Here is a 25,078-nt window from a genome sequence, read left to right as displayed (position 1 = left end):
TGCCAAAAACCTGAAATAAAGTAGAAATTGCAAGAAGCGCACTGCAGGTTAAACAGAATCCAACTTTGCCTCACGTTGACTATTCCCTTCATATCCTGTCTTTCACCTAACTGTCATTCTCTGGAGAAGGTAAAATGTTTTAAGATTTATTCCATTTACTCGCATACAGCAAGCCGTTACACCTAGGTGACCGCAGTTAAACCTACCAAAACTTGTTTATGTTCTCTAGACGTACCACATACCGTTATTTTTAGACTTTAGAGATACAGCGTGCAAACAGGCCCTTCGGCCCACCGAATCCACATCGACCAGCGAATACCCCATACAATAGCACTATCTTACACACTAGATACAATTTGACAATTTTCTTTTACTGAAGCCAATTAACCTACAAACCTGTACGTCTTTGGAGTGTGGGGGGGAACCGGAGCACCCGGAGATAACCCATGCAGTCACAGGGAGAACGTAGAAACTCTGTATAGACAGCACTCGTAATCAGGATTGATCCGGGTCTCTGGGGTTGTAAGGCAGCAACTCTGCCACTGCACCACTGTGTCGCCCATTATGTCAACAGAATGGTTTGGAATGAAATGAGAAGTGATCTTCTGATTAGATAGAAGGTATTTATTCACAAAATGCTGGAGTAACTCAGCAGGTCAGGCAGCATCTCAGGAGAGAAGGAATGGGCGACGTTTCGGGTCGAGACCCTTCTTCTAGGCTTCTAGGCACAGAGGAGGTACTCAAAGAACACACCAAGTTTTCCAAGCCTTGCCCAGCTTGAGAAAGGATAATTGCTACTTGGGAACTCAGCATGTCAGACAGCATCTTGGGAGGAATACACAAGGAACTACAGGTGCAAGAATCTTGCATAGAACACCAAGTGCTGGAGTAACTCAGCAGGTCAGGCAGCATCTCTGGAGACCATGGATAGATGAAGTTTGGGGTCCTGACCCGAAACATCGGCTATCCACATCCTCCAGAAGTACTGCCCGACCTGCAGAGTTACTCGAGCACTTTGAGTTCTCAGCATCTTGGGAGAGAGCGGACTGATGTTGCTTCGGGTTGGGACCCTTGACCTGAAATGTTGCCTATCCATTCCCTCTACGGACGCTGCCTGACCCACTAAGTTCCTCCAGCACTTAGTGTTTTGCAGAAGACTCCACCATCTGCGGTTCCTTGTGTCTCCATTGATACTTGAGACACTGTTTCCAACTTGGGATCTTGAATGGAAGACAGGAACATTTGACCTTTCTGTAATTCTTGTTAGTACTTCTGCTGACAATAGCTAAATACTTACACAGAGAGTACTCGCGGGAAATCAAGTGATCTACAGATGGCAGAGCTTGAAAGGCCTTTGCTTGTGCAAACATGCCGATATTTTAATACCATGGTTGCTTAAATAATCTCGCAGTTCCCACATTAAAGATCTTTACAAAGCAAAATGGAAGAAGTTCATCCTTAATGCACAATGTTCAATTGATTCAATTAACTGCTCCTTCGCCTTCTCACTCTGTAGCCCCACGTGGCTGCCTTGAGAAGACAGATAGTTTTTAAAGCCGATAGGTAGGATTAGATGAAAGTAATTATTTGGATAAAGTGGGATCCTCTGTTTCTCTTTTAAGAATGCAGCGGCACAGTGGTAGAGATGCGGCCTTACAGCGTCAGAGACCTGGGTTCGATCCTGACTCTGGGTACTATCTGTACAGACTTTGTACATTTTCCCTGTGACCACTTGGGTTTTCTCTGGGTGCTCCGATTTCCTCCCACACTCCAAAGATGTACAGGTTTGTAGATTAATTTGGCTTCAGTAAAAATTATAAATTGTCCATAGTGTATAGGATAGTGTTAGTGTTTGGGGTTATCTCTGGTTGGCACGGACTCAGTGGGCCGAACAGCCTGTTTCCGTGCCGTATCTCTAAACTAAACTAATAAAGCAATGCTGTCCATATAGTAGAATATCTCACGGTCTTGTTGCTCACCTGCAAAATGGTTGCAGCTGACATTCCAGCCTGAAAACTCTTGGGGTTTAAAGGTGATGCTCAAGGCTGCAAGCAATCTGCCAGCATGATCACGAGAGTCAGAGTCAGGCAGCACAGAAACAGGCCCTTTAACGCAACTCATCCCTTCCAACCAAGATATTACATCTAAGTTAGTCCCATTTGCCTGTTTGCCCCATATCCCTCTTAACCTCCCCTATCCATTTACCTGACCTAGTGTCTTTTAAATGTTGTTATTGTACCTGCCTCAACTATCACCTCTGGCAGCTCGATCCATATATCCACCACTCTCTGTGTGAAAAGGTTGTCCCTTTAGGTTCCTGTTAAATCTTTCTGCTCTCACCTGAAACCTATGTCCTCTAGTTCTTGATTCCCCTTCACTAGGAAAAGGCTGTGTGGATTCACCCTATCTATTCCCCTTATGATTTTATACACCTCTATACGATCACTCCCCAGCCTCCTGCACACCAAGGAATCAAATGCTCGCCTGCCCAACCTATAGCTAAGGTTCCCGATTCCTGGCAACATCCTCGTAAGACCATTAGGTCTGTTAATTATTCATTTTCTTTAAACACTTTATTTTATGGCCTGCACTACAACGCTGAGAAATTTATTCTGCATCTTTATTCAGGTCTCTCTCGTCACTCTACTATAGTTTAGTGTAGTTGAGTTTATTGTCATGTGTACCAAGGTACAGTGAAAAGCTTTTTTGTTGTATGCTAGTCAGTCAGCTGAAAGACTACACATGATTACAATCAAGCCGTCCACATTGTACAGATACAGGATAAAGGGAATTATGTTTAGTGCAAGATAAAGTCCAGTAAAGCCCGAGTAAAGATAGTCTGAGGGTCTCCAATGAGGGAGATGGTAGGTCAGGACCGCTCTCTAGTCGGTGATAGGATGGTTCAGTTGGCTGATTGCAGCTGTGAAGAAACTGTCCCTGAATCTGGAGGTGTGTGTCTTCACACTTCTGCACTTCTTTCCTGACGGGAGAGGGGAGAAGAGTCAATGGAAGGGAGGATGGTTTGCGTGATGGTCTGGGCTGCATCCACAATTCTCTGCAATTTCGTGCAGTCTTGGATGGAGCTGTTCCCAAACCATGTTGTGATGCACCCGATAAAATATTATCTGAGTAGAAAGGATGATAGACTGTCGATCCCTGTAATCCGTGTTGGATCCAAACTCGGCAGTCTGGAACCGGAGTTGGAAGTCCCGAGACACAAGAGGGAGGCGCAGGCAAGCGCCGAGAAAACACACGTGGATACCTGTAATCCGGGTTGGATCCGGGTTGGATTGGGTTAAGTCTGCAGAAAGGTTGTGACCCGAAATGTTGCCTATTCTTTTTCCCCCGAAGTGCTGCCTGCATGCTGAGTTATTCCAGCACTTTGTATCTATCTGCAAAATATTATCTGATCTGTTTGGACAGCATGCAAAACAAAGTTACTCTCTGTACCCCAGTTCACATGACAATAGTAAACCTAAACCTAAAAGAGAAGTCTTCCATCAGTCCGTGATTATTCAGCTGAGTGGGCAGGAGGGAGGGCAGGCAGGCGGGCGGGCATTCTGGATGTCCAGTGCTGGGAGAGGGAGCAAGAACTGGGCTCAATAAACTCAAACCTCCAAGATTTGGCAGATTTTGATACCTGGGATGAGAAGAAAGGACCAGGTGGAGGGAGGGATAAGAGCCGTTGGCTGTGAGAATGCTGCCCATGGGCGCTGATGTACAGGAGTTAAAGAATAGCACCGTTATACCACACAGAATCATCCCTCACACATTGCAACGGTGGCAGTGCAAGCTCTGCATTGCCCATTTATCATGATTCCTTGGATGCCACTAACATTCTTGATCAGCAACTTTCATTCATATCCTGTAACTACGCTGGAATGCTCACCATCAGTTCTGTTTGTCAGGATGATAGATTCATTTTACAGTGCTCCTTTCAAGTTTATTTTCTGGTAGTAATTTTCATTCTAGTGTCCCTGTTGAAAGCACAAATGAAAGTTTGATGGTAAACTATTGAAACTTTCTTTGTTCCTGCCCGCACCGTAAAACATTTTGGAGGCACTTCTGAAATGATCAGATTGGACAAAATGTGCTATTTCTCTTTATTTCTGTTCATATAAGTAGCAGTCCCATGGCCTCAAGAGCAATTTGTGGAGTAATTACACACATATAGTGGGGAGTGTTTTATTCCAAAGATTGCAAAAGGACTGGAGGTACGCACTGAGTTGATCAGAATTGGGGACCAGATGTTTTAATGAAAGAATTTCCTACTGAAAAGAGAAAATTGGTGCAATTCATAACTCTGCAGTAAGTAAGTCTAAAGTAAGTCTATTAAGCAAAGAAAGGAAGAGATTTGCATTTATATAGAGCTTTCTCTGACATCCTATAGCACTATAGAACCAATGAGGTACGCTTGAGGTGCAATGAATGGTGTTTTAGCAGCCAAATTATTTTAGATACTATTGATTGAATGTCGTGTTTGACTTTAATTCTTCAATTTGTCAAACTGCTGCTCCCCTTGGAAAAGCTTCTGGATTCCTGGAGAACTCTGAACATTTTCAGATGTCCACTTGAAAGTTCAGACTGGACTGTGGTTTAGCATCTTGTCTAAAACATCTTTACAGTGCGGCCATCCCTGATTAGTACGGCGGCACGGTGGCGCAGCGGTAGAGTTGCTGCCTTACAGCGAATGCAGCGCCGGAGACTCAGGTTCGATCCTGACTACGGGTGCTGTACTGTACGGAGTTTGTACGTTCTCCCCGTGACCTGTGTGGGTTTTCTCCGAGATCTTCAGTTTCCTCCCACACTCCAAAAACGTACAGGTTTGTAGGTTAATTGGCTGGGCAAATGTAAAAATTGTCCCTAGTGGGTGTAGGATAGTGTTAATGTGCGGGGATCGCTGGGCGGCGCAGACCCGGTGGGCTGAAGGGCCTGTTTCTGCGCTGTATCTCTAAAATCTAAAAATAAAATCTAGTGTCAAGGCTCGGGTATAATCTGATTCATCTCTACCCGATTGTGGACATTATTAGGTTGCATCACAGCTTGTTTTGGGAACAACTTTGCCCAAGGCTGCAAGAAATTGCAGACAACCCAGTCCATCACTAAGAACATACTCCACACCATCAACTCCATCTACATTTCATGCTGCCTTGGGAAAGTGGGTTTTATAGAACTCTCCTTGGGGATAGGAAGAGAACTCCAAGGTGGGCATACTTCGAAGAGATTTCATAGTCAAGAGTGTTTAATTGTCATGTGTAAATAAAATATATTATTATGTGTACCAACAACAGAACGATGGTATTCTTTCTTGCAGCAGGTTTACAGGCCTGTAAACACAATGCACATAGATAACATATAATAAACAAAAATGTAATATATTATTGACCACTATACCAGTGCAAGAAAAAAAACTGGTCTTTAGTGCAAACATGTTGAGCAGAAGCTTGAAAGCCCGCACTACCAGACTCAGGAACAGCTTCTTCCCCTCTGTTATCAGGCTTCTGAATAATCCTTCCATGAGCTAGGGTACTGTCCGATTCACCTCTACCCCATTGTGAACGTTGGACTTTGTCTATGGAACTGATGTGCTCCAATGCTGAGAACTCTATTCTACCTTCTGTATCTTCCCCTTTGCTCTATTTATTGTACTTGAATTTCACTTGACTGTATTTATATATTGTATATCTGATCTGTTTGGAAAGCATGCAAAATGAAGCTTTTTACTGTACCTCGGTACATGTGACAATAATAAACCAAAACCTAAAATGTCATCATAGGTTATATTCATGTCTGTCTAGAGCGGGGATTGAACTATGATCTTTCTGACACAAATTGGAAAGCTATTCAAAAGGCAAAGGCTGACAATTGAGACACACAAGAGGCCATTCAGCCCCTCATGACTGCTCTGCTGTTCAGTAAAATCATGCATGATTTTTAATCTCCTCACCCCATGCCTCTACTAACCCCAAATCCCTTGGTTTCCTTGCTGTCCAAAATTCATATGTCTAGGATATGCTCAGCAGCTGAGGTTCTACAGCCTTCTTATGAACTCCAAAGATTAGTTAAAAACCTCTTTTCCTCTGTGTCCTGAATGGCAGACATCTTGAATTGGGACTGTTGTCCAAGCTTTAACCTCCCCATCCAGAGAAACCTCATCCCTGCATCTATACTGGCAAGCTGCCGTGAGAGCGTCTCCCATTGTCCTAATGCCTGTGGCCCAACTGGCTTAATTTCAATGACACTTTATACTTTATTGTCACATGTACCTAGGCACAATGACAATATCCATAAAACAGCTACTCCCCAAAACCTCATCCTATCCTAGGGAACATTGTATCTTTAGAACATAGCACAGTACATCGTCCATAGAAGAGTACAGCGCAGGAAAAGCCCTTTGGTCCATGATGTCTGTGTCGAACAAGACAGAAGGAAGCCTCTCTGCCTACACATGATCCATCTTTGTTGCACTCTTGTGTACCACAGGTCTTTATATCCTTAGGCAGGGAGACGAGCCCTTTACACTGTATGTCTGATGTGGTCTCACCATGTTATTGTAGTAAGCATACTAAAAATGTATTTTGGAATAAATAAGTACCATTTATCTTGCTAATTGCCTGTTGAATATGCATCTTAACTTTAAGTGATTCATGTACAGAGGCACCAACGTCCATTTGAACACCAGCATCTACCAATCACCCACCATTTAAAAGAGTAGCCAGCTTTTCTGATATACTACCAAAGCGGATGGCTTCACGATTTAATATTATATTCCAACTGCAAATCCTTATTCATTCGCTTTGTCTGCCTGAATCCCCTTTAAGCCTTCTGCATCCTACTCACACCTCTCACTGCCACCCAGCTTTGTATGTCTCATATTTTGTATTTTCTTACATTTGGGAGGCACAGTGATGCAGCGGTAGCTCTGCCGCCTCACCGCACCAGAGACGCGGGTTCGATCCTGACCTCAGGTGCTGCCTGTGCGAAGTTTGTACGTTCTCCTTGTGACCGCGTGGGTTTCCTCCGGGTGCTCCAGTTTCCTCCCACATCCCAAAAAACGTGCGAGTTCGGCAATGTTTTCCCGAGGCAGCGTGAAGTGTAGATGGAGTCTGGTCACAGTATTCTAACTAAGGTCCAACTAAAAACCCGTGTAAAGACAAGAATGAAGATAGACGCATAAAGCTGGAGTAACTCAGTGGGTCAGACCGCGTCTCTGGAGAAAAGGAATGGGTGATGTTTCGAATCAAGACCTGAGTTACTCCAGCTTTTTGTGTTTATCTTTATTCTTGTCTTTAAACCAGCTTCTGCAGTTCATTCCTACACACAAGGACAAAATGAGATCTGTATGTCAAAGTGATTGTCCAGTGTCTACATCGTAGACCTGTTTGTTTTAGCTGCATCTTTATGCCGTAGATGAATCTTTAACCGGCGCTTCACAATGAAGCCCTTATCTTTCTCACCGCAGCTTTCAATTTTTATTCCCTCAAGAATGTATGAATATTTGGCATCAAACCTGCTATAAAAGAATGTTTTTCTCAGTTAAATATCACTTGTCAAACACGCAATCATCCCTGCATCATGTCACCGTCTGCCCAGACGAGTGCATTCTGGACAATCCTCACTCATTCTACGATGTCATCTGCATTCTTGTACAGCTGATATCAAATACAATGGTCCTAATCCTGAGTCCCTTTGGACATCAGGGTGGACTACTAAAGATGGGGCATCTTAGTCGGCATGGGAAAGTTGGGTCGAAGGGCCTGTTTCCGTGCTGTATTACTCTAGGACTCAGTGATGGCCAAATGTCCAAATCCTGAGTCATAGTCATAGAGTCATACAGCATGGAAACAGGCCCTTCAGCCCAACTTGCCCTCACCGGCCAACATGTCCCAGCTACACTAGTCCCACCTGCCAACATTTGGTCCACATCCCTCCAAACTGTCCTATCCATGTCCCTCTGGACATCACTGAGCCATCGAGTCATACAGCACGGCAACAGGCCCTTCGTCCCAACTTGCCCATGCCAACCAAGATGCCCCATCTACACTAGTCCCACCTGCCCGCTTTGGTCCATATCCCTCTAGAACTTTCCTATCCACATACCTGTCCAAATGTCTTTTAAATGTTGTTTTAGTACCTTCCTCAATTACCGACGAGGATGCTTTATCTAAGCTAGTCCCATTTGCCCTCGTTTGGCCAATATGTCTCTTAACCTTTCCTATCCATGCACATTTCCAAGTGTCTTCCAGATGTTGATATTGTGGCTGCTTCAACCACCTCCTCTGGCAACATTTTCCATATACCCACTGAAAAATGTGTGTGAAAAATTTGCTGGAGTTTCTGTCTTTAAATCTTTGCCATTGCATCTCCACCGTCAACCCTTTAAGTATAATTTGCCAGTCTATCCTAGCCAATTCCCATATCATACCTTCAAAGTCTCCTTTATTCAAGTTCAGGATGCTAGTGTCTGAATTAACCGGGTCACTCTCCATCCTAATGCAGAATTCCACCATATTATGATCACTATTGATCACTATTGCCCAAGGGGCCTTGGCCCAATTAAAGTCACCCATGATAACCGTCATACCTTTGCTACACGCATCCCTAATTTCCTGCTTGATGCTATCCCCAACTTCCCTACAGCTGTTTTGATGATCTGTATACAACTCCAACAAACATTTTCTGCCCATGGCTATTTCGCAGTTCTACCCATACCGATTCTACAGCATCCAAGCTAATGTCTCTCCTTGCTATTGCATTAATCTCTTTAACCAGCAATGCCACCCCACCTCCTCTTCCTTTCTGTCTATCCTTCCTGAATATCGAATACCCCTGCATGTTTAGCTCCCAGCCTTGGTCATCCCGGAGCCATGTCTCCGTAATTCCAACTATATCATATCCCTGAACTACTAACTGCACATTCAATTCATCCATCTTATTTCGAATGCTCCTCACATTAAGGCACAAAGCTTTCAGGTTAGTTTTCCTTATCTCCCTTCTACCTTTTGCTTCTGTCCTCCTTTTATGGCCCTCTGTCTCCTTGCATTGGGTCCCATCCGCCTGCCCTGTTAGTTTAAATGTGACCTTTCCTGCACTCTCTATCCCGTTAGCTGCACGGATATGCGTCCACGTTGTTAGCTCCACGTTTTGAGGGATATTGGCCCAACAAGGGCAAATCTAGCTTAGATGAGGCTCCTTGGTCAGCACGGATGATTCGGGCCAAAGGGCCTGCTTCCCTGCTGGATGGCTCGCTGGCGCTAAGATGTGTCGGGTGTCCCTGAGAAGATGGTCACTGTCGGAATGGTCATATCGAATGACATCTCTGAAACCTTAAAGGCCCATTACTGAAATACTTTCAGCTTGGCTTTTTACAATTTTCCTTTCATTGAGCTCATTATAATGATTATATTCCTTGATAGAAAATGAGCAAAGGGCCATAATTTATTTTTAAGGTCCAATTTAGACCCTTAAAAGCTACTCAAGCTTTTTGCCTCAGTGGCTTATGGCCCCGATTTGTTGATTTAAATCGCAGCAAAGCTGCTCCACGCCATCCATTACGCTGCATTATCATGCTACTTCAAACACTGCGGATATTTGTTTCTTTTGACAGGAGGATAATGCAGCCCCTCAATGTGACACATTCAGTAAAGAAATCCAATTAGTGCTGGTGTTAACATGCCAGAATGTTGTCTTTTCAAAGATGAAGCACAGTGTTTAAAAATAAGCAAACACTCCCTTTCCTTGCCCAACATTGACTTGGTGTATTTATTTTTTGTAATTATACTTGGTCGCAGTAAGGTGAGTAATCTGTTAGTTGTATTGATGATGTCTGGAAGCAACTGTCTAGATGGGATGCAACATGGTTTTCTCTGAACGGACTTGACTGTTTTTTTTGCACAGTGGGATGGCAAAACGCAGACTTTTATTGTGCTGGGCTGATTTGCCATAAAATATTATTTTATATGTGATATATATAAAATGGTGGGAATGCGAACTACCCTCTACGTGAAGATAGTCACGGAGTCATGTAGCACGTAAGTTGGCCCTTTGTCCTGACCCTTAAGTAGGACATAGGTTTAAGGGGAGAGGAGAAAGATTTAATATGACTCTGAGAGGCAACCTTTTCACATAGAGGGTGGTGCGTATACAGAATTAGCTACCGGAGGAGGTAGCTGAGGCAGAAACTATAACAACATTTAAAAAGCATTTGGGCAGGTTTATGGACATGAAAGATTTAGAGGGTCAAACGCTGGCAGGTAGGACTCGTAGAGATGGGGCACCTTGACCAGCATTGGCAAGCTGTGCTGAAGGGCCTGTTCCCGTGCTGGATCACTCTATGAAAGCCTTTCTGTAATTCAGGAGGTCTTTGCAGCGACAGTATTGATGGTATTTTCCCAATGCCGTGAGGTGTCGATGTTATGTAGAATCATTTGGGAGGATAGAGATCTCTGCTCCCTGCTGGGCTAGGAGTTTAGAGCCAGATCTCAGGTCTTGATTTTCAAAAAGTTTTTTCCTCAATCGGCCAAAGGTTATGCCGGCCTCCTGCCCACAGCCAGGTTAGTATACCCTCCCAACCAAAAGCAGCACCTCATCTTTGCTTCAGCTTTGCTTTTCCCCTTTGGTTTACCTTTGGGGTATAATGGATGGAGGTGTAGCCAGTGTGAAACTCATGGCCTTGCTTAGGTAACAAAGAGACACAAGGACTGCAGATTTGTTTAATCCAGCGATACAGTGTGGAAACAGGCCCTTCAGCCCACCGAGTCCACGTCGACCACGTCCACAGGGAGGACGTGCAAACTCCTTACAGACGGCAGCCGTAGTGAGGTTCGAACCTGGGTCTCTAGCGCTGTAAGGCAGCAACTCTACCGCTGCGCCACTGTGCCGTCCCAGATGCTGGAATCTTGAACAAAACACAAAGTGCTGAAAGAACCTACTGGGTCATGCAGCCTCTGTGGAGGGAAATGGGTAACGTTTCATGTCGGGTCCCTTCTTCTTTCAGCAGCAGGACAGAAGGAATCACAGAGGAGGGAGCAGTGAGAGAGGGTCCTAGAGAACTCCCGTCACGTCAAGACTGTTTACCAATGAAGGAACAATGATATTCTTACTTGCAGCAGCTTAACAGGCTGCAAACACAATACACATAGATAACATATAACAAACAACTGATCAATATATTAATAACCACAGTACTAGTGCAACACAACCTGCTGTCCTCAGTGCAACCAAAGACAGTCCATAAGTGAGTGTTATGTAGTGTTCAAGCGCCTGATGGTTGTTGGGAAGATAGACACAAAATGCTGGAGTAGCTCAGTGGGTCAGGCAGCATCCCTGGAGAACATGGATCTGTTAGGGTTGTTGGGAAGAAGCTGTTCTTGAACCTAGCGGTCACCTGCAGCAACGAAATGCAGACACAAGAAACTGCAGATGTTGGAATCTTGATCAAAACCCAAAGTGCTGGAGGAACTTTCCCTCACGGAGATTCTTAATCCCACAACAGGATAAGTGACATCCTTGAAGAGGTGAGTAGCAGATGTGGGAGATGGTGGCGGGATATTGGAAGAATGACTTAACAAAACAATTCATCAAAGTACAACCTCCCTTCCTCACCGTGAGAAATATGTGTTGTGTTCAGTTGAATTAAACTTCTGTGATCTGAGCCTGAGCTTTTATTTTTTTCTTCTAGTTAACCCCGAATAGAAAGTCTAAGAAGACTATTCAAGATCCTCCCTTCAATTACTACAACTACCAACCGGCTGAGCAAGAAATTGATGATTCTGAATTTTCCCACATTGTTGAGATCTATGATTTTCCATCAGAATTTAAGACAGAAGATTTGCTGCGAGCTTTCTCCAGTTATCAGTACGTATCCAGCCATAATGTTAATGTTAACAGTGTGGCAATAGTTGAAGGATTTTAGAATGTCTGGCATGTTAATCAAAAATCCCCACCAAATTGTTTAATTTGACTGTAGACACAAGGAACTGCAGACGTTGCTTTACAAAGATAGGCACAACGTGCTGGAGTAACTCAGCGGGTCAGGCAGCATCTCTGGAGAACGTGGATAGGTGACGTTTCAGGTCGGGACCCTTCTTCAGAGTTACTGTGGTGGAGGAGGGGAGGAAGCTAGAAGAGAGGAGGAGCAAGACAAAGGGCCTGCCAAATGATAGGTGGATACAGGTGAGGGGGTGGGGGGGGGGTGGTTGAAAGGCAGATAGTTAGACAAAGGCCAGAGATGAAAAGACAGAAGGTGAGATAAGGATAGAAAAGATGCAAATTGTGAATCCAGAGGAAGGAATATAGTTGGAAGGGGAGGAGGTAGTAGAGAAATGGGTGCAAGTCAAGGTGGGGCACATGGAAGAGAGGAGGGGGGAGGAAAGTTCTCTGAGGAAAACGTTCTTTAACAAATCAAGATGAAGAACTCCCCCCCTTACCCCCCCCCCCCCCATCTTCCTTGTGCCATATGTCATGCTTTGGTGAAAGAATCACCAATGCCTTAATCTCTCTCTATCTCTCTCACTTCCACACTCTCAGGTGGTGGGAGTATGGAACAAGTTGCAGTAGATACCATAATAACATTTAAAATACTCTTAGATAGGAGCATGGGTGGGAAAGGTTTAGAGGGACATGGGCCAAACATGGGAATATGGGAATAGTGTAGATGGACCATCCTGGTGACATAGGTGAGTTGGGTTAAGGACCTGTTTCCATGCTCAATGATTTTAGGACTTTCTTCTTCTCTCTCTTTTGGGTTCTCTCTGTATCTATCTATTTCTTTATTCTTCTCTGTATTTGGATCTCTCTCTAGGTATATCTCTCTTTCTCCATCTCTGTATATGTGTGTGTATATATATATGTGTGTGTGTGTGTGTGTGATACACTGATACATACACATTTGTATATATGTATATATAACTGTATATATATATGCACGCATTAGTATGTGTGTGTGTATAAATATTTATATATACACACACGTATATACAAATGTGCATATATATCAGTGTGTCTCACTTACCCACTCACTCTCTCACCCATTCTATTCAACCTGCATCCATCCCACTGCCTGGACTGCGACTCCCCTCCACCATGCAGTACTGAGTTGCGGTGTTATGCAGCAGGTGTGTTCGGTCACTTTGCCCCAGCCTTTGGTCTTATGGGAAATTGGGATTTCAGACATTTCATCTCTACCTTGTGCCAATTTGAAAAACGAATAGCTTGCATTTTAATTTCCCATAATGCTCTCTCGCTCTCTGTCCCCACTTTAATTGGACGTATGTGAGGTGCAGTCTGTGGCATCAAATAAGAAACAATTCAGCAGTATGGGGTGCTAATCTGCACCACATCTATATTATTTTATGAATTTAATTTCCACTTAGACTGCAGTCTGAGGAGCAGGAGGCTAAACCTTTCATCAGTGCTTACTTGCAGCTCTTTGTGCAAGTTTATTTTAATGAATACAGTTCAGGTTTGAAGGCGGGTTCTTTTGAAGGTCTAGGTAATTGATCCTGGACCGAAGTCTTCTCATTGCAATTCTTCATGAACTTAGAATTTAGCGGACATTAAATGCCTGACATTTTGATATTTGAACTTAACTTTTGGAAGTCCAGGTATGGTATATGCTACAAAAGAAATGATATTGACTCTATGAATCTACTATTCATCTCCTGAAGATGATTTATTATTGCATGTTTGACTGGTTTGCTACTGAGAGGAGAAAAATATGAAATGCTAGGCTCATTAACTTATCTTGCATCCAGAGTGATAAGAATATTTCGGACCAATATATTGGAGTCCTGACCCTTCCATAGCCAGGTAAGCAGCAAGCCCATATCACCAGGACAATTAATGAACAGACTGGAACCTTTAGCAAGATTCTTCTGTAATTTACCCTTAAAGGGGATTGATTTGTTAATTGCAAGCTTCGATTTCTCCTCATTCAAACAGCAGGTTTGATTTGGATTGTGATTTTGATTGGCATTATTGAAACATTAACACAGCTGTGACCTTGGGAAAAGAATTAAGGTTTATGTTTCCAGCGTGGCTAAACGAACTATCCATTGTAGATTCTTTAAATCTACTTTTTCCCGATAGCTACTTTCTGCTCTTTCGTGGTAGTAGCAGGTTGGAAGAAAACATTTTGGAAAATGTTATTTGGCTTCAATTAGTTTAGTTTACGGTGCCAGCATCAAAATAGGGCCTTCAGTCCATGCTGATATTCGATCAACGTTAATACGTTATCCTACTTTCTCATCCTCTTCCCACGAGGGCCAATTAGTCTACAAATCCGCACGTCTTTGGGATGTGGGAGGAAACCGGAGCACCCGGTGGAAACGCACGCAATCACAAGGAGAATGTGCAGACTCCACATAGACAGTACCCGAGTTAAGGATTGAACCGGGTCTCTGGCATTGTGAGGCAACGGCTCTACCACTGTGCTGCCAAGTTAATATAAGAGAGATAAACACAAAACGCTGGAGTAACTCAGCAAGTAGTTTTATGGAAATCGGTGTTATATTTTTTAAGTTATTCACATTTTAAAGTTTAAATCTATCTCCTAGGAAGGGAGGAGGGAGGGAGGGGGAGAGAGGTGGCGGGGAGGGAGGGAGGGGGGAGGAGGGTGGATAAGGGGGGTTGAGGGGGATGGAGAGGGGGAAGGGGGGAGGGGAGGGAGGGGGGAGGGGGGTAGGAGAGGGTACTGCACCAATGCAGGAGAGGTTTGGGCCCAACGGGTCCACTTGGTCTAATAGCCTTCTAAATCCTTCCTATCCATAGATTTGTCCAGATGTCTTTTAAAGGTTATAATGATGTCCGCATTTATAACTTCCTCTGGCAACTCATTCGAACAAAGGGAGGGACCCGGCAAGGGGGTGCCGCTGCCACACGCGGCGACAGGCAATAACTTTGTTGGCGCCAGAAACATGGCGCCACTTGTGTACTGCCTAGGTGTGGTCTGCTCTATGATTCTATGTAAAGCAAAGCATTTTACTGTACCGAGTCACATGTGACAATAAAGTTTCATGGAAACTCAGATACTTACTACCCTCTGAGTGAAAATCTGGCCCCTGAGGTTCCTCTTAAATCTCTCCTCCACTTCATTCCTCAGGGGATGATATTAGGCCCAGCAACACGATTTCCCCGAACAGTCAGCACACTAAGAATTAAAAGGGTAAAAAATTGTCATCCTGTTGCACAAGTTAGGTAATGGCTTGAAAATGGTCTTTCTCGAGAATCATTTCTCCGTAATAATGCATCTGACGCATTTGTCCATTTGAATTTATCAAAGTAATAATAATAAAAACTCGGACGTGGTTGGTCCTGTTGATTTATTTCCTTTAGAAGCTTGATTTGTAAAGATTTTGACAAGTCACAAATTAGCCCAGTCAGAGTTTTACATTAATGTCATTTATTTTTTACCACTGAAGGTAATGAGAACCAGAACGATTTTGCCAATGATGCAAATTGCCCAATGTCGCTATTTTCTTTTTTTCTTCATCGGTTTGGGGTTTTTTTTAAGTTAAAATTCTCGAACCAAAAACAGAAAGTGTTAGCAGATTAGGCTACCTCCATGAGAGACACAGGGTTAACATTTTAGTTTGATAACATTTTGCCAGGGCTGGAAAAAGTCAGAGATTAAACATGCTTCAAGATTCCAGAAATCTTGAACCCAGAAATCGCTGCCTCGCAGTACCAGAGACCCAGGTTCAATCCTGGCCGTGGGTTCTTGTCTGTGTGGAGTTTGCACGTTCACCCTGAGACTTTGTGGGATTCCTCCGCGTGTTCCCGTTTTTTTCCCGCATCCCAGAGATGTGCGGTTTGTAGGTTAATCGGCCCTCTGTAAATTGCCTCTAGTGTGTAGGGAGTGGATGCGAAAGTGGGATAACTTGGAACTAGTGTGCATGGGTGATTGATGATCATGGTCGAATCGGTGGGCCAAAGGGTTTGTTTCCACGCTGTATCTCTAAACTAAACTAAATCATAGAACAGATGCAGCACAGGAACAGGCCCTTCAGCCCACAGTGTCTATGCCCAACATGATTCCAGGCCCAACTCTTATCTGCCTGCACATGAACCATATCCCTCCATTCCTTGCATTTCCATGTGCCTTATCTAAAAATCTCTTACATGCCACTGTCATATCTGTCTCTGCCACCACCCCAGGCAGTACGTTCCAGGTACTCACCACTCTGTATAAAAAGAATTTGTTCCATATATCTCCTTTAAATTTTGCCCCTAAATAAATGGGGAAGGGCAAAGCAACCTTAAGGGTATGACTGTGGTAGGTGAAGACCATGGGAGGCTGAGGGTTACACGTGGGATGGTGCTGGTGGCGTGAGCAATGGTAGACACAAAATGCTGGAGCAACTCAGCAGGACAGGCAGCATCACTGGAGAGAAGGAACGGGTGACGTTTCGGGTCGAGACCCTTTTTCAAACATCATCCATTCCTTCTCTCCAGAGATGCTGCCTGTCCCGCTGTTACTCCAGCATTTTGTGTCTATCTTCGGTATAAACCAGCATCTGCAGTTCCTTCCTACACGTGAGCAATGGCGATGGTTAATAACACAAGGAGGGTTTGAGGAGGAAACGCAGGCGAATGGGACTAGTTTAGATGGTGCACTTTGGTTGAGTTGAACCAAAGGGCCAGTTTCCATGCTACATGACTCTGAGGAAGAATGTTTTCACCCAGAGGGTTCTTAGATTCTGGCGCTAACTGTTTAAGAACTATACGGATGGGCACATGAATTGCTAAGGCATCGGAGGCTACAGACCAAGTGTTGGTAAATGATATTGGCTGCGTTCTGCAGCTCCGGCTCACTGGTAGTCTCTCTGTCTTTTTTTTGTTTTTTGTCTTTGTTATCGTTTAAATGTTTCTTTTGATTTATTTTTAACTCTGTATATGTGGGGGGTGGGGGAAACCTTTTTTTCCAATCTCCTCCTCAACGGAGATGCGACCTTTACCGTGTTGTGTCTCCGTTCGCGCTACGGCCTAACACCGTGGAGTCGGCGGCCTCCAGCTGGGATCGACCTTGAAGACTCCGGTCGCAGGGCCTGGACTTACCATCTCGGAGGCTTCGGCCATGGGCCCTGCAGACCGCAACATCGGGAGCTCGCAGGTCCCTGGCTGGCGGCCGGCTTTCGGGAGCTTCAGCCGTAGCAGCTTCGACCACCCTGAAGCGCGAGGTTTGATTGACCCGCTCGCAGGCCCTTCATCGCCCTGCGTGGCCTGGCCGCGGCACTTTCCATCGCCTGGTGGGGGCTCAGGACCTTCATCGGCCTGCTCGGCTCGGCCCTGGGACTTTCCATCGCCCGGTGGGGGCTTCAAAAGTCGGGAGCCTCGATCGTCTCGTGGCACCACGGGAGAGGAATGAGGAGGAGATAAGACTTTTCTTTGCCTTCCATCACAGTGAGGGTGTGCCTGGAGCAATCACTGTGATGGCTGTTTGTGTTAAAAATTGTAATTGTGTGTCTTGTGTTCTTTATTGTCTACTGCCAGACCCTGACGTGAGAGGACGCTGGCGCTATTTGTTCGCCGCTTCTCCGTCAGGATAGTTTGTCTGTTTGTTTTTAAGTCATGACTGTTTTTGTAAAGCGTCTTTGAGCATTTGGAAAAGCGCTATAAAAAATAAATGTTTATTATTATTATATTAGCATAGGTAGTTACTTGGTCATCAGCATGGACATGGTGGGGCCGTAGTGCCACTTTCTGTATAACAAAATAAATGTTAGCATTTATTTCGGGAGGTCTAGAGCATAAAAACTGGGATGTAATGCTAAGGCTTTCTAAGGCTCCGGTTAGACTGCATTTGGAGTATTGTGAGCAGTTTTGGGCCCCATATCCGAGGAAGGATGAGCTGGCATTGGAGGTTTACCTGAATGATTGCAGGAATGATTGGGTTAACATATGATGAGCATTTGACGGCACAGGGCCTGTACTCGCTGGAGTTTAGAAGAATGAGGTGGGACCTCATTGAAACTTACTGAATAGTGAAAGGCTTGGATAGAGTGGATGCGGAGAGGGTGTTTCCATTAGTGGGAGAGTCTAGGACCAGACGCCATAGCCTCAGAGTAAAAGGACGCACCTTGAGAAAGGAGATGAGGAGGAATTTCTCTAGTCATAGAGGATGGTGAATATGTGCAATTTATTGCCACAGATGGTTGTGAAGGCCAAGTCAATGGATATTTTAAAGGCGGAGATTGACAGATTCTTGATTAGTAAGGGTGTCAAGGATTATGGGGAGAAGGCAGGAGAATGGGCTTGAGAGGGAATGATAGATGGTGGAGTAGACTCGATGGGCCGAATGGCCTAATTCTGCTCCTGTGACATGAATTTATGACTATGGCTCTATTCATTTCCGACTGGTATATATCAATCATCAGCTGTTCTGAAACAAATTATTAAGCCATTATTTAACTGCTGTTTATGGGAGCATAACATTTAGTCCAATGAAGCATATTTATAGGTGTAAGCAGAACATTTCTGGACTGTTTTTAAAGATATATGAGCGTGCTCTCTGTGAATGCAGCAGATAGTCTGAAAGACAAGAAGGTTCTGACTGAAGCGTTGTCTATCCATTTCCCTCCACAGATGAAGCCTGACCCGCTGAGTTCCTCCTGTGCTTTGTGTTTTGCTCAAGGTTCCAGTATCTGCAGTTGCTTGTGTCTCCAATAAATAAACTTTTCTTTCGTTTCAGGGTGAAACTTGTGAGTCAATAATTTATTACAAGATTGGAGTCGAGCTTTAACAAATTGTTTTGTGCTGGAGACCTCGTCCTGAAGGTCATGGAGAACTAGTTGGATTTTAACTTCATCAATTTCAAAAAGTTGATTAAACCGAGTGCAATTAATATCACTTTACCACAAAATTCTTCCCCCTCACTGAAATATGTATCACTGAATTGTATATCAGCAAGGGTTTCTTGGTTTAAGATGACCTTTTGCATCCCTGCCTACTGAACAAAGTGGGATGCAAAGTCAAAGCAGTTCCTTTATTAAACTGTCAGTCGAGATTTTTATTTCACATTCTAAGTTACAGTCTTCCCCGAACCAGTGTTTTTTTGTTAATCTTGCAATTTTCGTGGGCTGCTTTGTGGAAGAGAGCACACAAAACCAGATTGAGTCCTTTCCTCACGTCCATCAATTTCACTAAATGATTTTCTTGACGCCTGTGCAATTATCTGTAAATATTCATAATAGGGCTTATATACTCCTTTGACCAGAAACACACTGTGGTCATCACTTATTACATTGCTTGCTGTTCCGTTACGGGCTGCAAAGTGCATGTAAGCACCTTTTTCGAGTTCCATTCTAAAGATTCCCCTAACCTTGTTTCCACTAGCCCTCTCCCACATCCCAGTGCACATTAGATGGAATTGAATGGGTCAGAAGAAGTATTTGTTAAAAGCTCCAAGAATTGGGAATTGTTTAATCCAGGGCCATTGTTTCAAGTTAAATCACAAACGTATTTGCAAGGGGACACGAAGGTAGCCCGTAAAAGCCAACTGTAAAGTCTGTGTCAGCAAACACAAATAGTGATTAATACTGAGAATGCCTGGTTAGTTACAGTGGTCAAGGCGATGAAGCTTTCCAGCGGCGGTGATGGAAGGTAGCTGAGGTGTCAGTGCAAGGTGACGTACATGAATCGATTGACACCCCTCATCAGCACTCACCTTTCTGACCTACAGAGATTGTTAACTAGCTTTGCAATCTTACGCACAAGTTTGGTAACTTATATTGTGGTGCGTAAAAAAGCTCTAGCTCCTAGTAATTGAGCTGGGCGGCACAGTGGCGCAGTGGTAGAGCAACTGCCTCACAGCGCCAGAGACCCAGGTTCGATCATGACTACGGGTGCTGTCTGTAGGGAGTTTGTACATTCTCCCTGTGACCACGTGAGTTTTCTCTGGTTTCCTCCCATATTCCAGAGACGTGCAGGTTTGTAGGTTAATTGGCTTTCTGTAAACATTGTAAATTGTCCCTAGTGTGCAGGATAATGTTAGTGTAAGGGGGTCGCTGATTGGTGCGGACTTGGTGGACCGAAGGGCCTGTTTCCACATTGTATCTCTAAACTAAACTATACTTCAGATTCCAGTGCACAAAGTCAGCCATAAATGTAGAAAGGTGTGATGCATTCCAAGTCCAGGCTGAGTTACTGCCACAAATATGGTCCAAGATCCATGCAACCAAGAAACCAAAAATAGACACAACGAACTGCAGACGCTGGTTAACAAGGGGGGTATTTCAGTGTGTGTGTCTGGCAGCTGCAAACATGGCCACCCATTTCAGAGAAATTTGGAAAGACCCAAAGTTCTGGCGTAACTCAGCGGGTCAGGCAGCATCCCTGGAGAACAAGGATAGGTGACGTTGCGGGTAAGGAGTCTTCCTCAAACCAAGATCCATGCTTTCACACAGAAGATGGTGGGTGTGTGAGTGCAAAGGATAGTTACGAGGGTGTTGCCAGGACTCGAGGGCCTGAAGTGTAGGGAGAGAATGGGCAGGCTAGGACTTAATTCCCAGGAGAACAGGAGACTGAGGGGCGATCCCCTGGAGGTGTATAAGATCATGAGGGGAATAGATACGGTGAATGCACAGAATCTTTTACCCAAAGTAGCGGAATCAAGAACCAGAGGACATGGGATTAAGGTGAGAGGGGAGATTTAATGGGAAAGTGAGGGGCAACATTTTCATACAGAGGGTGGTTGGTGTATGGAACAAGCTGCTAGAGGAGTTAGTTGAGGCAGGTACTATAACAATATTTAAAAGACACTTGGACAAGTACATAGTAAAGGTTTAGAGGGATATGGGCCAAACTGTAACAACACTTGAAAGACACTTGGACAGGTACATGTATAGGAAAGGTTTCAAGGGATAAGGGCCAAACGCAGGCCTGTGGGACGAGCGTAGGTGGGGCATCTTGGTTGGCATGGACGAGTTTGTCCGAAGGCCCTGTTTCCGAGCTGTATGACCATTATAAGGAGATGAGAAACCCATTTTCCCCATCCAACCGTGAAAAGCACTCCACAGCCGGCCTGCCTCTGTCTCTCCCTCAGCGGCCCTGGACCCCGCCTGCAACACCCGGTGGGCAGCGCGCGCAGGCGCAGGAAGTCCCTGTAGGCCCCGCCCTGCTCGTCCCCCGAAGACCAGAGTACCGAAGAGGAGGGAGCCGGCCATGACGGAAAGCGAACCGGGTCTTGCGTCTCGCGCCCTCACGGTTGGCTGCGAGAGACGCCCCTGGGACACAAAGGTGGCCGTACGAGGAGAGGAACCTGGGTATCCATCGGTACTCCGCTCCATTACACCTCACTGGACTTTAACCAAACAATTCTCCTGATATCCTGAATAGAACATTTTTGCTCACCAGTAAACCCCAAAATAGTGTTATTTTTTTGAACTGCTGTTGCGTGGAACATCGCCGGACACAAAACAGCTGCAGTGATCTGCAGTCTGCCGCCAAGTTATTCAGCGTGAAGTGGCTTGGAATGTTGATAAGATGCGATATAAACCCGTCTGACTCTCTAATCAAGCCATATTGTGTGATCCTTTTAGTTATTTGCATTATGATCAGAGATTACAAGTTCAGTATTCAGTTGTGCAAAATTAATTTCTAAATACCTTATAATTATGCCATTACTTTAGTAATCAGATTCTTTTCTACGGCAGTGTATCACTGTTACTTTTGTGTTGGAAGGATGGGAATCAGATTTGATGATTCCACAGTTCAGGGGAAGTATATCTATCTGTTGTTAATTACTCAGTTTCTGCAATTTTTCTTTGCATTGACGTTATGGCTTTCACTGTTTTGTTTGTGTTCAGTCTCTTTATGAAATATATTATTGATTGTGATGGTGGATTGGTTTTGGATTAATCGTGCTCCAGTATCGTTAACATCTCAAGATCAAAAGGAGCAACGTTCAGCTTCCAGCCCCAGCCTGTGACCTCCCCACCCCTTTACCCTACGATGCCTTCCCTTACCCCCCCATTCTATGCCTTCCCCCCCCCCCCGTGCCTTCCCCATCCCCGCCCTGCACCTTCCCCACACATCACTCTGTACGTTCCCCCACCATCCCATGCCTGCCTCACTCCACACCCCGTCCCGTTCCCCACCGCCCACCCTGTGCCTTCCCCACCCCTTAGCCTATGCCTTCCCCATCCCCCACCCTGCACCTTCCCCACACCTCACCCTGTACGTTCCCCACCCACCATCCCATGCCTGCCTCACTCCACACCCCGTCCCTTCCTCACTCCCACCCTGTTCCACAGCCCCTCACCCCCTGCCTTCCCACCCCAACCCCACCTCCCACCCCATGCCTGCACCATCACCTCACCCATGTGAAGAACAACATCTGATTTCCATTTTCTTCACTATTTTTGCAGCTGATTTTTTTTCTCTCTCTCTCTCTCTCTCTCTCTCTCTCTCTCTCTCTCTCTCTCTCTCTCTCTCTCTCTCTCTCTCTCTCTCTCTCTCTCTCTCTCTCTCTCTCTCTCTCTCTCTCTCTCTCTCTCTCTCTCTCTCTCTCTCTCTCTCTCTCGCTCTCTCTTTCATGTGCTCTCTTGCTCTCTCTCGTGTGCTCTCTCTCTTGCTCTCTCTCTCCCGTGTGCTCTCTCTCTTGCTCTCTCTCTCTCTCGTGTGCTCTCTCTCTTGCTCTCTCTCTCTCGTGTGTTCTCTCTCTTGCTCTCGCTCTCTCATGTGCTCTCTCTTGCTCTCTGTCTCGTGTGCTCTCTCTTGCATGATCTCCCTTTTCTTGCACACTCGTTCTCTCTTTTTCCTCCCCTCTTTCCACATGGGTACAAAACCCCATACTCCACTAACCTTCCAATACCGCCTTCAATTGATTTATGCTTGTGCGAAATTGGAGAGTCAGTATTGCAAGGCACTTTTATGTTATTGACTTATTATTGTCACTGGTACCCAGATACAATGAAAATCTTTGTTTGTGTGCTATCCAGTCAAATCAAACTATGCACGAGTACAATCAAGCCATGCAAAAGTACAACAGGTATTGCAAAGACAAAAATACCAGAGTGCTGAATATAGTGTTGCAGATGTAGAGGAAAAAGTGCACTGTCTGCAATGAGGGAGGTTGGAAGATTGGGACTACACTGTAGTTTATGGGAGTAGTTACAAGATTAAGCCAATTAAGTTCTTTACCCAAGATAGACACAAAAAGCTGGAGTAACTCAGTGGGACAGGCAGCATCTCTGGAGAGAAAGAATGGGTGACGTTTCGGGTCAAGTTTCAGCTTCAGCCTGAAGAAGGGTCTTGACCCGAAACGTCACCCATTCCTTCTCTCCAGAGATGCTGTTTGTTCCGCTGAGTTACTCCAGCTTTTTGTGTCTATCTTCGGTTTAAAACAGCATCTGCAGTACCTTCTTACGCATAAGTTCTTTACCCAAATGCGTAACTCTTAATTTCTCCTTCTTTAACCCTCAAGATCAATTCAATGCTCGCTTGTTAAAGTAAGTATAAACCAAGACCAGTTGGAGCAGCACAGTGCTGCCGACATCTCACAGCGCCAGAGACTCGGGCTCAATCCTGACCTCGGGTGCTGTCTTTGTAGAGCTTACCCGTTCTCCCTGTGACCTCGTGGGTTCCTTCCAGGTGCTCCAGTCTCCTCCCACATTCCAAAGATGTCCAGGTTTTTAGGTTATTTGGCCCTCTGTAAATTGCTCCTATTGTGTAGGAAGTGGATAAGTAAGCGGATTAAAATAGAACTAGTGTGAACTGGTGATCAATGGTCGGCATGGACTCAGTGGGCAGAAGGACCTGTTTCCATGCTGTATCTCTAAACTAAACCAAACCAAAGCTTGAAACAGTGAGCAGCAAAATTCAGTCAAATGCTGCCGTTACTAACCAAACAGTTGGGTACCCTGAATGTTTGTCTCTGCGTGTCTCAATAGACCTGATTATAACAGCTGTCTAATTCTTCTTTGGAAATGTTTGAACTCTTAATAACTGTGAGTGCTTTTTTGGCAGGAAAAAAGGATTCCATATCAAATGGGTGGATGACACGCATGCATTGGGTTTATTTTCAAGTGCAATTGCAGGTATGTTTGTGTTCTAACTAATTATTGTTCAATAATTGAACTTTTACAACAGGGATTTTTATGTGTGGCACAAAATAAAGTTCAGAATCAAAAATTTTGTCATTGAGAAATTTGTTCTCCCTATGACCACACGGGTTTTCTTCGGTTGCTCCGTTTTTTTCTCCCACATTCCAAAAACGTACAGGTTTGTAGGTTAATTGGCATTAGTAAAAATTGTAAATTGTCCCGAGTGTGTAGGATAGTGTTAGTTTACCGATCGCTGGACCTCAGTGGGCCGAAGGGCCTGCATCCGCATTGTATGTCTAAAGTACTATAGTAGGGCGTAACGGAGGCGTGTTGACCATTTTGTTTCATTATGACATGCTGGTTTATTGTTTATCATCACATGTACCAAGGTAGAGTGAAAAGCTTTTTGTTGTGTGCTATCTAGTCAGTGGAAAGACTATGCATGATTATAATCACGCCAATGCACAGTATACAGTACAAAGGGAATAATGCCTAGTGCAAGATAAGGTCCAGTAAAGTCCAATTAAAGATAGTCCGAAGGTCTCCAATGAGGTAGAAGGTAGGTCAGGACTGCTCTCTAGTTGGTTTAGCCAGTTCTTTCTGTTCTAAGTGAGAGCTGTTGAACAGCAAAGCAACAAGCAAATTTCACATATTGTAAGGATTTGGGGTTGAAAGCTTATTTTTAAAAATCACTGTTGGTAGGCAAGTGCAAGTTGGGCCGAAGGGCCAGTTTTCGTGTTGTATGACTCTATTTCAGAACAGTGGTCCATCCTCAAAAGTTGGAGGAACCTGGAATTCTAATGAAGGAATGTTGGACTAAAATATGTTTCTTGCTCGGAGTGTGCGTCTGATCAGATGGATGTTTTTTGCATATTTCTCCCCAGATTTCCAGTATTTTGCCTCAGTACACCTCACTAAGGTCACCGCTCAGCCTTTTTTACTCCAAAAAATGTCCCAAAATTCTCCCGATAACTCAAGTCCAGGTAACATCCTAGTGAAGATAGACACATAATGCTGGAGTAACTCAGCAGGTCAGG

The 25,078-nt window shown here is 44.6% G+C and overlaps 1 protein-coding gene across 2 annotated transcripts in view; it reads left to right on the top strand.

The window, feature by feature from the left end:
- The window catches only part of r3hcc1l (R3H domain and coiled-coil containing 1-like), a 202,768-nt gene that overhangs the window by 112,294 nt on the left and 65,396 nt on the right, over nt 1-25,078 (top strand). For both annotated transcript variants that reach the window (XM_078412798.1, XM_078412799.1), the window contains exons 3-4: nt 11,681-11,856; nt 23,965-24,035. In XM_078412798.1, the coding sequence (XP_078268924.1) occupies nt 11,681-11,856; nt 23,965-24,035 (247 nt within the window). The remainder of the gene's footprint in view (nt 1-11,680; nt 11,857-23,964; nt 24,036-25,078) is intronic.

This window comes from Rhinoraja longicauda, chromosome 16, assembly GCF_053455715.1.
Source record: "Rhinoraja longicauda isolate Sanriku21f chromosome 16, sRhiLon1.1, whole genome shotgun sequence".
Taxonomy (NCBI): Eukaryota; Metazoa; Chordata; class Chondrichthyes; order Rajiformes; family Arhynchobatidae; genus Rhinoraja; species Rhinoraja longicauda.
This window is presented reverse-complemented; position numbering and strand designations above follow the sequence as displayed.